The 13238-nt window shown below is 42.6% G+C and overlaps 1 protein-coding gene across 1 annotated transcript in view; it reads right to left on the bottom strand.

Annotated features, from left to right (window-relative positions):
* Positions 1-13238, bottom strand: part of LOC121954820 (attractin-like protein 1) — a 267997-nt gene that overhangs the window by 224150 nt on the left and 30609 nt on the right. The window contains 3 exon segments of the mRNA XM_042502528.1: positions 5380-5534; positions 8518-8701; positions 12214-12460. Of these exon segments, the coding sequence (XP_042358462.1) occupies positions 5380-5534; positions 8518-8701; positions 12214-12460 (586 nt within the window).

The following is a 13238-nucleotide window of genomic DNA, read 5'->3' as shown; positions in this document are numbered from 1 at the left end:
GGTGAGAGGGAGAATTAAATCCAAATGAAAAGTGCCTTCCGTGTCGACCTGAATCTAATGTGTGGCAGCAGAAGAGCAGGAGAAGCTAATAACGCCGCGTCGTCCCCCTCCAAGGTTAGCGCGCCAAAACAAAAACAAATTAGTGCTCGAAACCTCTCCGCTCGCAGGGAGCACGGAGGCAGGGAGGAACGGAGGAGCAAATAAAGACCAAACAAGGGAGGGAGAGGAGACTTCCACAGGTGGAACTAATTAATTATCTCCTGGAGAGACGAGAGAGGGCAGAGAGGAGGAGAGGAGAGGAGAGGAGAGGAAGAAGAGAGGAGAGGAGCAGGAGGAGACAGGAGAGGAGAGGAGGAGGAGAGGAGAAGAGGAGGACAGGAGAGGAGAGGAGGAGGACAGGAGAGGAGAGGAGGAGGAGAGGAAGAAGAGGAGGGCGAGGAGCAGGAGGAGGACGGGAGAGGAGAGGAGGAGGAGAGGAAGAAGAGGAGGACAGGAGAGGAGCAGGAGGAGGAGAGCAGAGGAGAGGGGAGGGGAGGGGAGGAAAGGAGCACGAGGAGGACAGGAGAGGAGAGGAGAGGAGGAGGAGACACGAGAGAGAGAGAGGAGAGGAGAGGAGAGGAGAGGAGAGGAGAGAGAGGAGAGGAGAGAGAGAGAGAGGGAGCAGGAGGAGGAGGAGAGAAGAGGAGAGGAGGAGGAGAGAAGGGGGAGGGAGAGGAGGAGAGAGGAGGAGAGGAGAAGAGGGAGAGGAGCAGGAGGAGGAGGAGAGGAGGAAGAAGAGGAGAGGAGGAGAGGAGAGAGAGGAGAGGAGAGGAGAGGAGAGGAGGAGGAGGGAGCAGGAGGAGGACAGGAGAGGAAGAAGAGGAGAGGAGAGGAGAGGAGAGGAGAGGAGAGGAGAGAGCAGGAGGAGGACAGGAGAGGAGAGGAGAGGAGAGGAAGAAGAGGAGGACAGGAGAGGAGAGGAGGAGGACAGGAGAGGAGAGGAGCAGGAGGAGGAGAGCAGAGGAGAGGAGAGGGGAGGAAAGGAGCACGAGGAGGACAGGAGAGGAGAGGAGAGGAGGAGGAGACACGAGAGAGAGAGAGAGGAGGAGAGGAGGAGGAGAGAGAAGAGGAGGACGGAGAGGAGAGGAGGAGGACAGGAGAGGAGAGGAGCAGGAGGAGGAGGAGAGCAGAGGAGAGGAGGGGAGGAGGAAAGGAGCACGAGGAGGACAGGAGAGGAGAGGAGGAGGAGGAGGAGACACGAGAGAGAGCAGAGAGGAGGAGAGGAGAGGAGAGGAGAGGAGGAGAGGAGAGGAGAGGAGAGGAGAGGAGGAGAGGAGAGGAGGAGAGGAGCAGGAGGAGGAGGAGGAGAGAGAGAGGGAGAGGAGGAGGAGAGAAGGGGGAGGGAGAGGAGGAAGAGAGGAGAGGAGAGGAAGAGAGGAGGAGAGGAGCAGGAGGAGGAGAGGAGGAGGAGGACAGGAGAGGAGAGGAGCAGGAGGAGGAGAGGAGGAGGAGGACAGGAGAGGAGAGGAGCAGGAGGAGGAGAGGATCGGGGTCAGGCAGGAGAATATTTTTGATAGGAGGAAGATTTTTTTTCATTATGCACGTCGAGAAAAGTCGAAACTTTTTCTTTTTATGTAAATTTTATAATTTTATCTCAACTTTATTCACAAAATTTTGACTTTTTTCTCGACATTTATTTCAACTTTATTCTCATAATTTCCAATTTTGTCACGACGTGCATAATGACCAAAACAAAACACTTCCTCCTCTCCAAAACAAATTTCTCCTTCCTGGCCCTAACCCTCTTCCCGTCTACCTTTGACCTTTAACCACTTTATTGGTCAATTTTTGCATTTACAAATTCCAAAATAATCATAAATACAAATCATGTTTCAAATATGCGGGACTGTTCCAATTCAGATTTTGTTTTGCTTTAAACGTCTTTAACAAATCATTTCTCTCATCCTTTCTCCAACTCATGCTCCCTCTCTCCATCCTGTCTTTGTTTTTCCTCTCAGCCAACACTTCCTCCGTCCCTCCTGCGTCTCCGCGGTGAGACAGAGGTGCCTCGTTGACAATCAAGTTGTGCAGATCTGCAGATATGAGCGATAATGAATAAATGATGATATGAGAAGATTAGGGGTGTATTGTGCAGAGTTGAGGGTCGTGTAAATATACACATTTATTGTTGACGGGGTGAGGAAAAAAAGCAGAGCGTTCACACTGCACCTCTCTGACGAGGACGCTCTGTAAACAAATACTTTATTGTTTATTACCTTTGATTTTGCCTTTTATTCACAAGCTTATAACCTGCTTTATCCTGGCATACCTTTATAGTTTTAAGCTAATTCTCCTCCATCATCGTCAGAGCTTCTTTTTCTCTCCCTAAATCCCTCCTTCATTTACTGTTTATTTCTCTCCAGCTCTGAGTTTATCCCTCTCTACTTCCTCGGCGCTCTGCTCTCTTATTTCTTCTTATTGCTTCCTCGCGTTCGCCACTTTATCTCGCTAACATCCTCTCTGGCATTTTTCTCTTTATTAGAGAATTTACAGCAGAGTGACAGGAAAGATAAGAGAAAGAAGGAGGAGGGCAGATAGATTTGGAGCGACAATGGGCTGAATGCTGCTAGAAATACAAGATCTTGATTCTGTTTTAAAGACAAATAGTTTTGCACGTTTTCATTAAAATTTTACACATCAGGGTGCAGCTCCTGCAGCATTTAACCACACATAAAAGGGCAAAATTTTCAGAAGTTTTCTCACTTCTCGTGAGACAGCCAAGCACCAAACGCTGAGGCTGAAAAATTATGGCCAAAGCTGCAGTTCCTCTAATGGCCACTTGAGGCTGGCTCCAAAAGCCAAAAGAGTCAATCTAAATAGACCCCCATTTTAAAAAGCCAAACTTCACAGCAGAAGTAAACATGTTTACAGCAGAGTACAAAAACGGTTTTGGGCTCCACAGCTAATTTTAACATTCATGACAACTGTACAGGAGCTGGATTTTTATATAACTCACACCTTTGAATGTTATTAAGGCTTAAAGTTATGCATAATTTACCTATCACTAAGCCCCGCCCCTGAATGCCACAAGCCAATCACATTTTGTGCAGCTATATTAAGCTTAGCAAATCAACGCGATGGAAAAAATGACAAAATTTAAGATTCTTGCTTCATCTCGATACAGCATTACAGAATATGATTAATTGTGCAACTTCTGCCAAACCTCCTGCTTCCTCTCCTCATGTTTCTCTTTTTCTTTATCCGGTGCTGCACCATAAAGCACCTTTCTCCATGCACACATCCGTCTTCATTTTTCCCTCCTCCTGTCTTCCTCCTTGTTAATCTCTGTGCTCCCTGTTGTTTCCCTCCTGTGAAGAGTTGGTGTAATCCCTCTTTCCCTCTCCCAAAGCTCCCGTCATCCTTCCATCTCTCCCTCCCTGTCGAGGGGCAGAAACATCCTCATGCCATCTGGTCTATGGTGCGACTGGGTGGCCTGTGATGGGATCCTTAATCATCCATACTCTCTAACTATACAGTACTGCAGCCTCTGTATCTGTCTCCCCCTCACACTCACACACACTCTTCTGATCAGTCTGTTTGTTTTTGGCTTTGTTACTGCGTTTCTCTCTTCCTCCGACCCTCTCCTCACACAGTGTGCACCATTTTATCAAATGCTGCTGCAGCTGCAAAAATTCCCATTCACACCAGAGAATCAGTAACAACCCAAAATTTGTGTGTGTATTTGTGTGTGTAAGACAACACTGAATTTCTAATAGCAGCAAATAAAATCCAATTTCTCTGAGGGTCATCTTGATTAAAAGATTGGTTTAGCAGCGTGTGTGTGTGTGTGTGTGTGTGTGTGTGTGTGTGATGGCCTGTCATCATCACAACTAGATACAGTATGCAGAGTGGAAAACATGGTGAATATATACATTAGATCGTACAATCACTGAGAATTTAAACAGCTAATCATGCATCAAATAAAATATGGTTCATCTGTGAGGACGCGGACTCGCAGGAAGTCACAGTCACTGCACGTTTTCTACGAAAGCTCCGAAAACTTTATTCATTGAGACATTTTACTGAAATGTCACCAAGAATATGGGGCTAAAAAGGTGGACTGGAGTCAGATTTTGGGGTATGGTGTGAAGCGTTACGGGGCGATCACACCAAGACACGTTGTGCCAGGTGGTGTGACCGCTACAAAAACGCTGTGGAAATGCATCTAGTACAACAGTTGGGAGCACCTGAGGAGCGAGGCTGCATGTGAGTGGTCAAAAGTCACATTTCCAGGGCGCCAGGTGGTTTAGTTGGTAGAGCAGGCGCCCCATGTACAGAGGCCGTGTCCTTGCCACAGCAGCCGCAGGTTTGAATCCGGCTTCAGCCCTTTGCTGCATGTCATCCCCACTCTCTCCCTCCCTTTCACGCTACATCTGTTTTATCAAATAAAGGCAATAAAGAGTCCTAAAACATCTTAAAAGAAAAAAAAATTAAATCAAGTTTATAACCTTCCTAATATGTCCACGTGATTTTTAAGTCAAAGGCTGCAGGACGTAACATGACGGGATGAGCAGTCAAGCTGCACAGCACCGTTTGAGACCAGCGAACAATAAAACATTTTGTTTTTTGTTTTTTGTGATTTTTGTTGACCCCTGAGTCACAAAAAGCAGGTATTTTACACTAAAGCATGATCTTTCCTAACCGTGTAGCAAAGTGGTGTGTGAGCCCAAACCTGACTGCATGTTAACCACAGAGCCGATGAAACATAAAGTTTCAAGGTACTCGCTATAGTAACATGCAAATGTAACATATCCGTGGTTTGCAGAAACGTACAAAGCCAACATTATTCTTCTGGCGTTTAGGTTGAGGTTTGTGTGTTTGATGAGCGGAGTTGAAGGTAAGCAGGTACGCTCGAGCTGCAGGCGTTCAGCTGAGAGGCGGCACTATAATTTCCATATTCACAGATCTGCACATAATGAATGAGGCAAAGGTGTAGAGTTACATCTAAGCCCTTTTGAGGCACAAACTGATTTTTTTTATTTAAAAAAATATGTAGAAATGTGTAATTTTGATGAACAGAGATGAGTTTTTAGAGGTTTAATTACTGCCAGGAGAGGAACTTTAATAGTGACAAAGGCTGCAACGCCAGGGGAAGTGGCTGCTCTAAATTCAAAGAAAGAAGAAAACTGCAAAATTTTAAAAAATGATTCAGGTTTTAGCCCTGAAGAAACTCCTCGAGAACAGATTCAATATGAGCATATACAGTAGCTCCATATGTGACCCTAATATTTGTTGCATCTTTTGCAAAATACACTGTACTGCCAGCCTCAGCGCGTGTGTGGGTGGGTGTGTGTGTGTGTGTGTGTGTGTGTGTGTGGTTTCTTTAGGACTTGTTCTTACCGATATCGTACGCCAGGAAGTCAGCAGAAAAGCACTTGGCTCCGTTGCTTAGCGACGTGTCATTGTGAGTGTTTCCCCCAAAAACCAGGACTGTGCCGCTCAGGAGCACCGCAGAGTGGAGGTACCGCGCTATACCGCTCTCCGCTAGGATCAACCTGTGCACGCACACACCCACACATTCACACACACACACACACACACACACACACACACACACACACACACACACACACACACACACACACAGGTAGAGACACACACAGAGGAAAGAGTGCAATTCAGCAGAGTGTGACACATAAGGAAAGCGTTAATTTGTCAGTGTGTGTGTGTGTGTGTGACATGCGTGTCCATGGTGCCATGTTATTGATGGCGTCTGTCGGGGTGGGTGACCTGGCCTGTGGTGACTGCCCTTCATACCAACTGTTCTTTCATGGGAGCAGCACACACACACATGCACGCACTCGCACGCACTCACATGCACACGCACACGCACACGCACACACACACACAGACACACGCAAACATACACGAACACTCAACACAGACGATGTAGGAGGCCTCACTCTGCTGTGTGACCTCTTTGAGGTCAAAGGTCATGTACTGGACACCAACTGTAGAGGCTTTCTGTGGCTTCTTCAATTACTGCTGCAACTCAACTCAGACTTTAATATTTGGCAGTTCTTAACCCTTTGAAACCTGAGCTAATTGGTTTTAATTACTTTCTAAAGACATGGAAAAAGTGCGATGAGCAATGTACAATAAATAGCCCAAAAATTACAAGAAAATTACTTCAAAATAACCACAAAAAACAGAGAAAAAAGAAAAAAAGAAAAGTTCATTAAAAAAAGAAAATCATGAAAATGTCAAGAAAGTGCTTAAAAAAAAAGTATATTTTATCTGTAACATAATTTGAATATATGATTAAGAGAATTATAAATACAGTTTTCTGGACGTCTTCACTTTTTTTATCATATCTAATAAACCCACACAGTTTTTTTAATCATTTCCTTATTACCTTTAATTTATTTTGCAATTTGCAGGGGATTTTTTGCCAAGTTGTTCATTACCGTTTTTTTCGTGTTTTTAAAAAGAAATCAAACCAATTTCCTCAAGTTTCAGAGGTTTAAATGCTGGTGAAACACAACTGAATAAAGCACAAGAAACAGTTGATGCAGATCCAGGTATTAAAACGTTAAAGGAAGACAAAGAAAAAACAAACTCTGAATAATTACTGCTCATCCTTTAGTTTACTGTTTAGTGGAAATGCAACACCATCAAAAGTAAAAAGATTTATTATTATAAAACTATTTCTGTCCGCTGCAGTGGGAAGCCCCAGAAACTATAAATGGCTTCAGTATTATTGATTATACAAGTAAGATACACAAGTTCATATCTAACTATTTATACATACATTTACACATATATATTTAATTTTCAGCACTTTTTAGGTCATTTTCTAACTTTTTTAGCATATTTTCAGGTATTTTTCATGTAACTTTTTTCTATTTTTTGATAATTTCATAATTTTTGCAAAATGTCTCATTAAGTTTCTCATTGCCTTGTTTTGTCATTCCCATGTTTTTGAAAGGAATAAACCAGTTTGATCAGGTTTCAAAGGGCTCAATCTGTAATCATCAGGCTTGAAGGAAACATTGCATTTCATCTTGTTTGTATTTTGTGAAATTAAATTTAATTTACTGTTAAGTGAGTCTACGACAAAGGAGAAATGTGAACCCTGATCCTGGAGCAGTTGGGATGGGAACCACTAACATACAGATGTCATGTACTGGACTTTATCCTTCACGGGTGGCTTTCAGCTGACAGCGAGGAGACGATCTCTATGTGGGGCCGGAGAATAACTGGAATACCACCAAATGTTTGGGTCTGGGAATCTGAAAAGTCCAGCAGCTCGAGTGACACCTGACTCCGACTACAAATTCCATCTGGAAAGTGAGAGCCATGGAGAGACAGCAGGCTGAGGGTGTATGTGTGTGTACATATGAGTGTGTGTGTGTGTGTGTGTACATATGAGTGTGTGTGTGTGTGTGTGTGTGTGTGTGCGAGGTCACATGTGAATGGAGGAGAGAGTGATGGAGCCGAGCGTCCTGTTTCAGCCATCCATCTGCCCGGGGTCACCTGAGGTCAGACCTCCTGTCAGATCCGTCTATTCTCAACTTTCTGACTCAAGCACGCTGGTTTCATCCGTCTTTTTAAGGCTGCATTACACAAGACTGTGATTATACCTTTTAGAGTAACTATCACTATAACCATTATTACCATTAACCCTTTGAAACCTGAGCAAATAATTAAAAACATGGGAAGTGGACGGCGAGCAAGTAAACAAGAAATGGCCCAAAAATTTGCAAGAAATTAGTCCGATGTTGCAAGAAAATTACCTAAAAAATAAGTTGGGAAAAAAGAGAACATAAAAGAAAATGATGTTAACATAATTTCAAACTTAAAATTAAGAGAATTTTATAGTTTTATAGACATTTTCCCATTTTCATTTTTGATCATAAGAATACCCCCCCCCCCCCCAGCTTTTCCTTTCGTTGTCAACTTTTACTTTTTTCAGTTTTTGCTGTTTGCGAGATATTTCTCACCAAGTTGCTCGTTATGATTTTCCAGTATTTATGAAAGAAATGAAACCACTTTTTGTTGAAATCTACAGACAATAAATCAGCTGTGATCTTGCATTGCATGGAGGGTTATCCACAGAAGATTACCGTAACAATGTCGGCTCACAACAAAATACCATGACTATTCCAGGCCTGCAGAATGTGACTGTAAAATTCAATGATTTCTCCAGGTTTTCCATGACTGTGGAACCCTGTAAAACTACTATGGAAGCTGATATGAGCCACAGCTCCACACATTAATGTAAAATTGCTCATTGGTGTGAATGTGTCTGCTCGACGATGTTTGTCAGCACTGAATAAACTGATAACCTCTGCAAAACGCATGCTTCCTATGACCCAGTGCATGATGGGATTGGCTCCAGCTCTGCAGCCGTGGACAAGATAAGCGCTTCAGATAATGGATAACTAGGCACAATGATGCAGGCAGCTGATATGGTCACTCTGGATGTCAACATGATTTTCATTTTGGCAGGTTTCAGTGTCTCTGCAGGACTCTCACCATGTCTTCGTGTGCACGTGGTACCGGTACATGTGGTCCACCAGGCCGTATTTGTTGTTGTTAAGCGCCTTGTATCCCCCATGGACGAACACGCAGCCGCTGGCCTCGTCGTACACGCTGCTGTGGCCATAACCTCCCTGCACCACTGCGCCCTCAGCGGACACAACCTGCCACGAGTTCGACCCTAAAACAGAGAGGTCACATTAATGCAGTGCAGAAACATGAAAGTTGATCACCTAAAAAGTTTTTGATGCTTTGGCAGATTTGTCTTTTTGCTCTGATGCCAAAAAGCAGAGCACTTTTAATTCTGGAGGCGAGACAGAGCGCGGGAGCAGAGAAAAGAAGAGAGTGAGCCAAGCAGTAAGAGAGACCAGAGGAAATGAGACTTTATTGAATTTAAAAGCACCCCTTTATTAGACCAGTGCGATGCATACCGATGAATTCAGGTGCATAGAGAATCTTATTAAAAACAGGCAGGGATTACATCATCCGAGCAGCCCCCAATAAAGAAAAAAGATACAACACAACAAACAAAAGCCTCTGAAGGAGGAGGAACTTCAAAAGCGGGAGAAACGTAGCGTCATCGGGAACGGTAAACCCCTGAGAGCACCAGCAGCACTGAGAGAAACTAAGAAACACAGCAAACTAGAAAGCTCCATACATCCCTCGAAGTAAGTCTTTTTTACTTTAATTAAAAGTAATTGTAAGAGAATAATTTCAGATGAGTTAGAGTCAAGATCACAGAGTTTTTGCTACTTAAATGTAAGCTGCTGCTGTGTAACAAGACTTAGAAATTCTATAACATTTTGCATAATCTCTCTGAATTAATGTCATCAAAATTGCACGACTTTAAGAGTTGCAGCCGTTTACAACAAGATACACCTAAATATATTTGTCAACTAGTTGACAAATCAAACATGCAACTCAAAGAACATTTTCAGGTGAAGACTGGATCTTGACAATAAGATCCAGCACACTTGTCTTGCTAAACATCACAATTTATTGGTTATACTCCTTTAGGGCCCTCTGGACCTCCGTTAAGAGTAGAAATACTCTCCTGTAAGTCGGTGTACTCTTATTGAAGGTCCAGAGGAACCAATACGTTATCACAGGACTACTCAACTTGCTTTGCTCGGGGGCCAATTTTGCAAAATGACGCAAGCTCAGGGGCCAGTCGCAGCAGCCCCATATGCGTTTCTTGGGTTTTAGGACATTTCTAGGATTTTCTGACATTTCTAGGTATTAAGAACACTTCTCAGGGGCGAGTTTGGGACAATTGCCAAATTTTATGACATTTATAGGATTTTCAGACATTTCTAAGATTTTAAGATGTTTCTTAGATTTTAGGTCGTTTTTAGAATTTTGCTAAATTTCTCTGATTTTAGGACTTTCCCCATAATTTCAGGACATTTTTGATGATTTTAGGATATTTCTCAGATTTTAAGACATCCTAGGATTTTTGGATGTTTCAAAAATTTACGGATGTCCCTAGGATTATAATGTGTATTTTCAGTCATATCTTAATATTTGAGAAAAAAATAGCTTTGAAAGAATCATCAATAATTTGGTGGCCCCTCCTGTATTTACTCTGAGGACCCCTTTTAGCTCCTGGACCCTGTCTGTTGTAGGTTTTAGCTTATCCAACTTGTTATGGCGTGGAGAACTCAATAAGGACATGCAGCACAAAAATACAACACAAATGCGTTTAAGGTCATTTAGAATCAGTGTCTGCATTACATTATTTAGCAGGAAGTGCTTTATTTCTCAACAGTGCAAAAAGCCCACCTACTAAATATATGTATTGTTAACATTTATTTGTTGACTAACTTTAAAATAAATATTCCAAGTAATAAAAAAAATGAGATAAAATGTTTATGGTTGACATAAATTGGTAACATCACTGTCTTTTTTTTAAATCTTGACAAAAATTCCTGCAAACAAAACTGTGTTGGTTGAGAATTTGAAAGAGAAAAAAAAAGGGAAAAGAAAGTCATCAACAGACAGCAGAACACGGTCACACAGAGAAAGACTTAAAAAAAAAATGAGCATGAAAAGACCAGAGAAAGGTTGAGTAACAGCGATAGGAGGACTATGAGCAAGACGACAAGAAAAGTAGAAGGTCGACTCTTATCTCATCTCTGGCAGCTAATTGCTGTGAACCTGCCTCTCTGAGTGGCCATTAAATCCTTTTACCTCATAATTTACACTCCGCTTCCACTCCCCTCTGTTCATTTCCAGGTTGCAGCGACTCTTTAAGCCGCTGCCTCTGAAGCCTAATGATGCTCAGTGCAGAGTTACGCCGTGACACCGTCAGAGGGAGAGGAGGGAGGAGGACAGAGGAGTCGGCCGCAGATGAAAGTGATGGACACATGAGGGGAGGGAGAGGTGAGAGGAGGAGCAGGAGAGGACGGGGACCGAGGAGGTGCGATGACACGGGGGTCAGAAACTGAGGCCCGGAGGAGAAAAGAGGACGAGAGTGAAGAGGAGAAAGAGAGAAAAATGGGAAAACAGAGTGGCAATGAGGGTGGAGAGAGAGGGAACGCTCTGAATTCATTAATCACTGTCCTCGACCAGTGAGTCTACGGCCGCAGTGCCACCTCCTCTTAATGACCGCTCTGTGTGTGTCTGTGTGTGTGCGCGCACCCTTGTACTCATATCTTTGTGAGGACCTTCACTGAAATAATGCACTCCCGAGCCCCTTACCCTAACCTTACCCATCACAGCTCAATGCCTAACCACAACCCTAACCCAAAACTAACCCTAATTGCAACCTGAACTTTAAAACCAAGTGTTTACCCTCAAACAGTCCTTTGAAGAAATGAGGACTGGTCAAAATGTCCTCACTTTCCAAAAATGTCCTCACTCTGCCAAAAATGCGTTTTTGGTCCTCACTATGTAGCATCGACAAGTTCACTCATACAAACAAATACTTTTTTCTGGTCCTCACTATGCCATATGTACAAGAACAGTGTGTGTGTGTCTGTGTGTGTGTGCAGCTGCATACATTTTTGTCTCTCAGTGTGTGTTGCGTGTTTTATGGACGGTATGTACGTGTGTGCATGTGTGTGTTTTCCTCTCCAGAGTGTGTCCACCTCTGATTTTGCAGAGTCACACTGCCATCTACTGGCCGCACAGGGAAACCCAAAATGTATGCAAAAGTACAAAGTGGCCAGAAGTTTGCAGACAGCAAAATACAATACTCAAGAGTGAGAAGAATATTTCAAGGCCAAAGCTTAACTTCAGAGAGGTCACTGCTGGACTTCATTAGTGAGGAGGGTTTTTTAATTAAATTTCAGGTAATTTTCTTGTACATTTTACTAACTTCTTGCTTATTATTGGTCATTAATTCTTTAATTTCTCATTGCCTTCTTCCCATATTTTTAAAAGAAATCTAATTTGCCCAGGTTTGAAAGGGTTAATATATGCAGAAAGTAAAGTTTCTCCAAAATCTCAAGTGGTAAAAGCAGAAGAAGAATCTACTCCATACTCAAAGCAAGAATATTAATACAAATCTGAAAAATCATTTTGAAAATATCACTTTTGACATCGAGTCTGAGCTAAAATTCAAAGAGCCGTGTGAGCGCTGCCTCCTGAAAATGTCAACGGTTCGCAGAGTCTCCGTGTTTGACTTACATCAATAAAAAGCAATTAAACAATCAAGCGATCGATGGCCGCAGAGTCAGCAGGTGCACTTACTCATGTTGTACTCCTGAACTTTGTTGATGTAGCTGTAGATTGGCGAGTAGCCGAAGAAGATCAGCATCACCGGCTCGCCGTCGGCCAGCTCCACCACGTGAGCCGTGTGGCCCTCCAAGGCGTAGGGAGGAGGCGGGGCTGGTTTCCGCAGCGACCAAGTGCGCCTTGGGATGTTGAACACCCACATCTCGTCCGTCACGTTGGCCGATCTCGCCTCCAGCTTCCCGCCAAACATGTAGAGGTCGTCCTGGACACAGAGAGGTGAGTGTGTGATGCTTTTTAGTGTTGTGCAGAGTTGATTCATATATTTGAAAAAGTGTGAAAATATGTTTGTGATTGTAATTCATAGTTCAAGGACAGATGTCCTTGTTCTTGTGCAAAATAAATGAATAAAATAAAAACCTTTGCTTCAGACACCTGAGACACTTTCACAACATTTAAATCTTTGACCCCTGAGCAAATTTGTGAGATTTCTCTGTGAATCTGGGTGATGAAAACATCAGGTAAACACCATGAGCCTTTTAAAATAGTTTCTTTTTCATTAATGTTTCACAGATTGAAAGAAATTTGTAGATTTAGAAAAATGCAATGGCTTGGAAAATACAATCTTTGTAATGATCATATATACATATTTAACATTACGTTACAAAATTATCATAATTTTTAAGCACTTTTCAAGGTCATTGCCATGTTTTGTTTGAACTTTTTTTACTTTCTTTTTTTCACAAATTTAGGTAATTTTCAGAAAAGAAAACCTCCATTCTTTAAGCTGCGGATTAAAGACCTTATGTACCATCTAACTTAGGAAACAATTTAACTACAAGAGGGTGTACTCTGAAATGTAATGTTATGTGTCAACCTTTTATAACCTATATAGAGAAAATAGACATTATTGATACTGCAGTCATGTTTTTATTTATTTGTATTTTTCATTCATTTATTTTGTATTCATGTATTTGCATATTTATGCATTATTTGGTACTCATTTTTTATATTATTTATATGTTTTATTGTTTTCTTAAATT

The sequence above is a fragment of the Plectropomus leopardus genome, chromosome 15 (genome assembly GCF_008729295.1).
Source record: "Plectropomus leopardus isolate mb chromosome 15, YSFRI_Pleo_2.0, whole genome shotgun sequence".
NCBI classification, from domain to species: domain Eukaryota; kingdom Metazoa; phylum Chordata; class Actinopteri; order Perciformes; family Serranidae; genus Plectropomus; species Plectropomus leopardus.
Note: the sequence above shows the minus strand (reverse complement) of the source record. Positions and strands in the feature narration are given on the sequence as shown.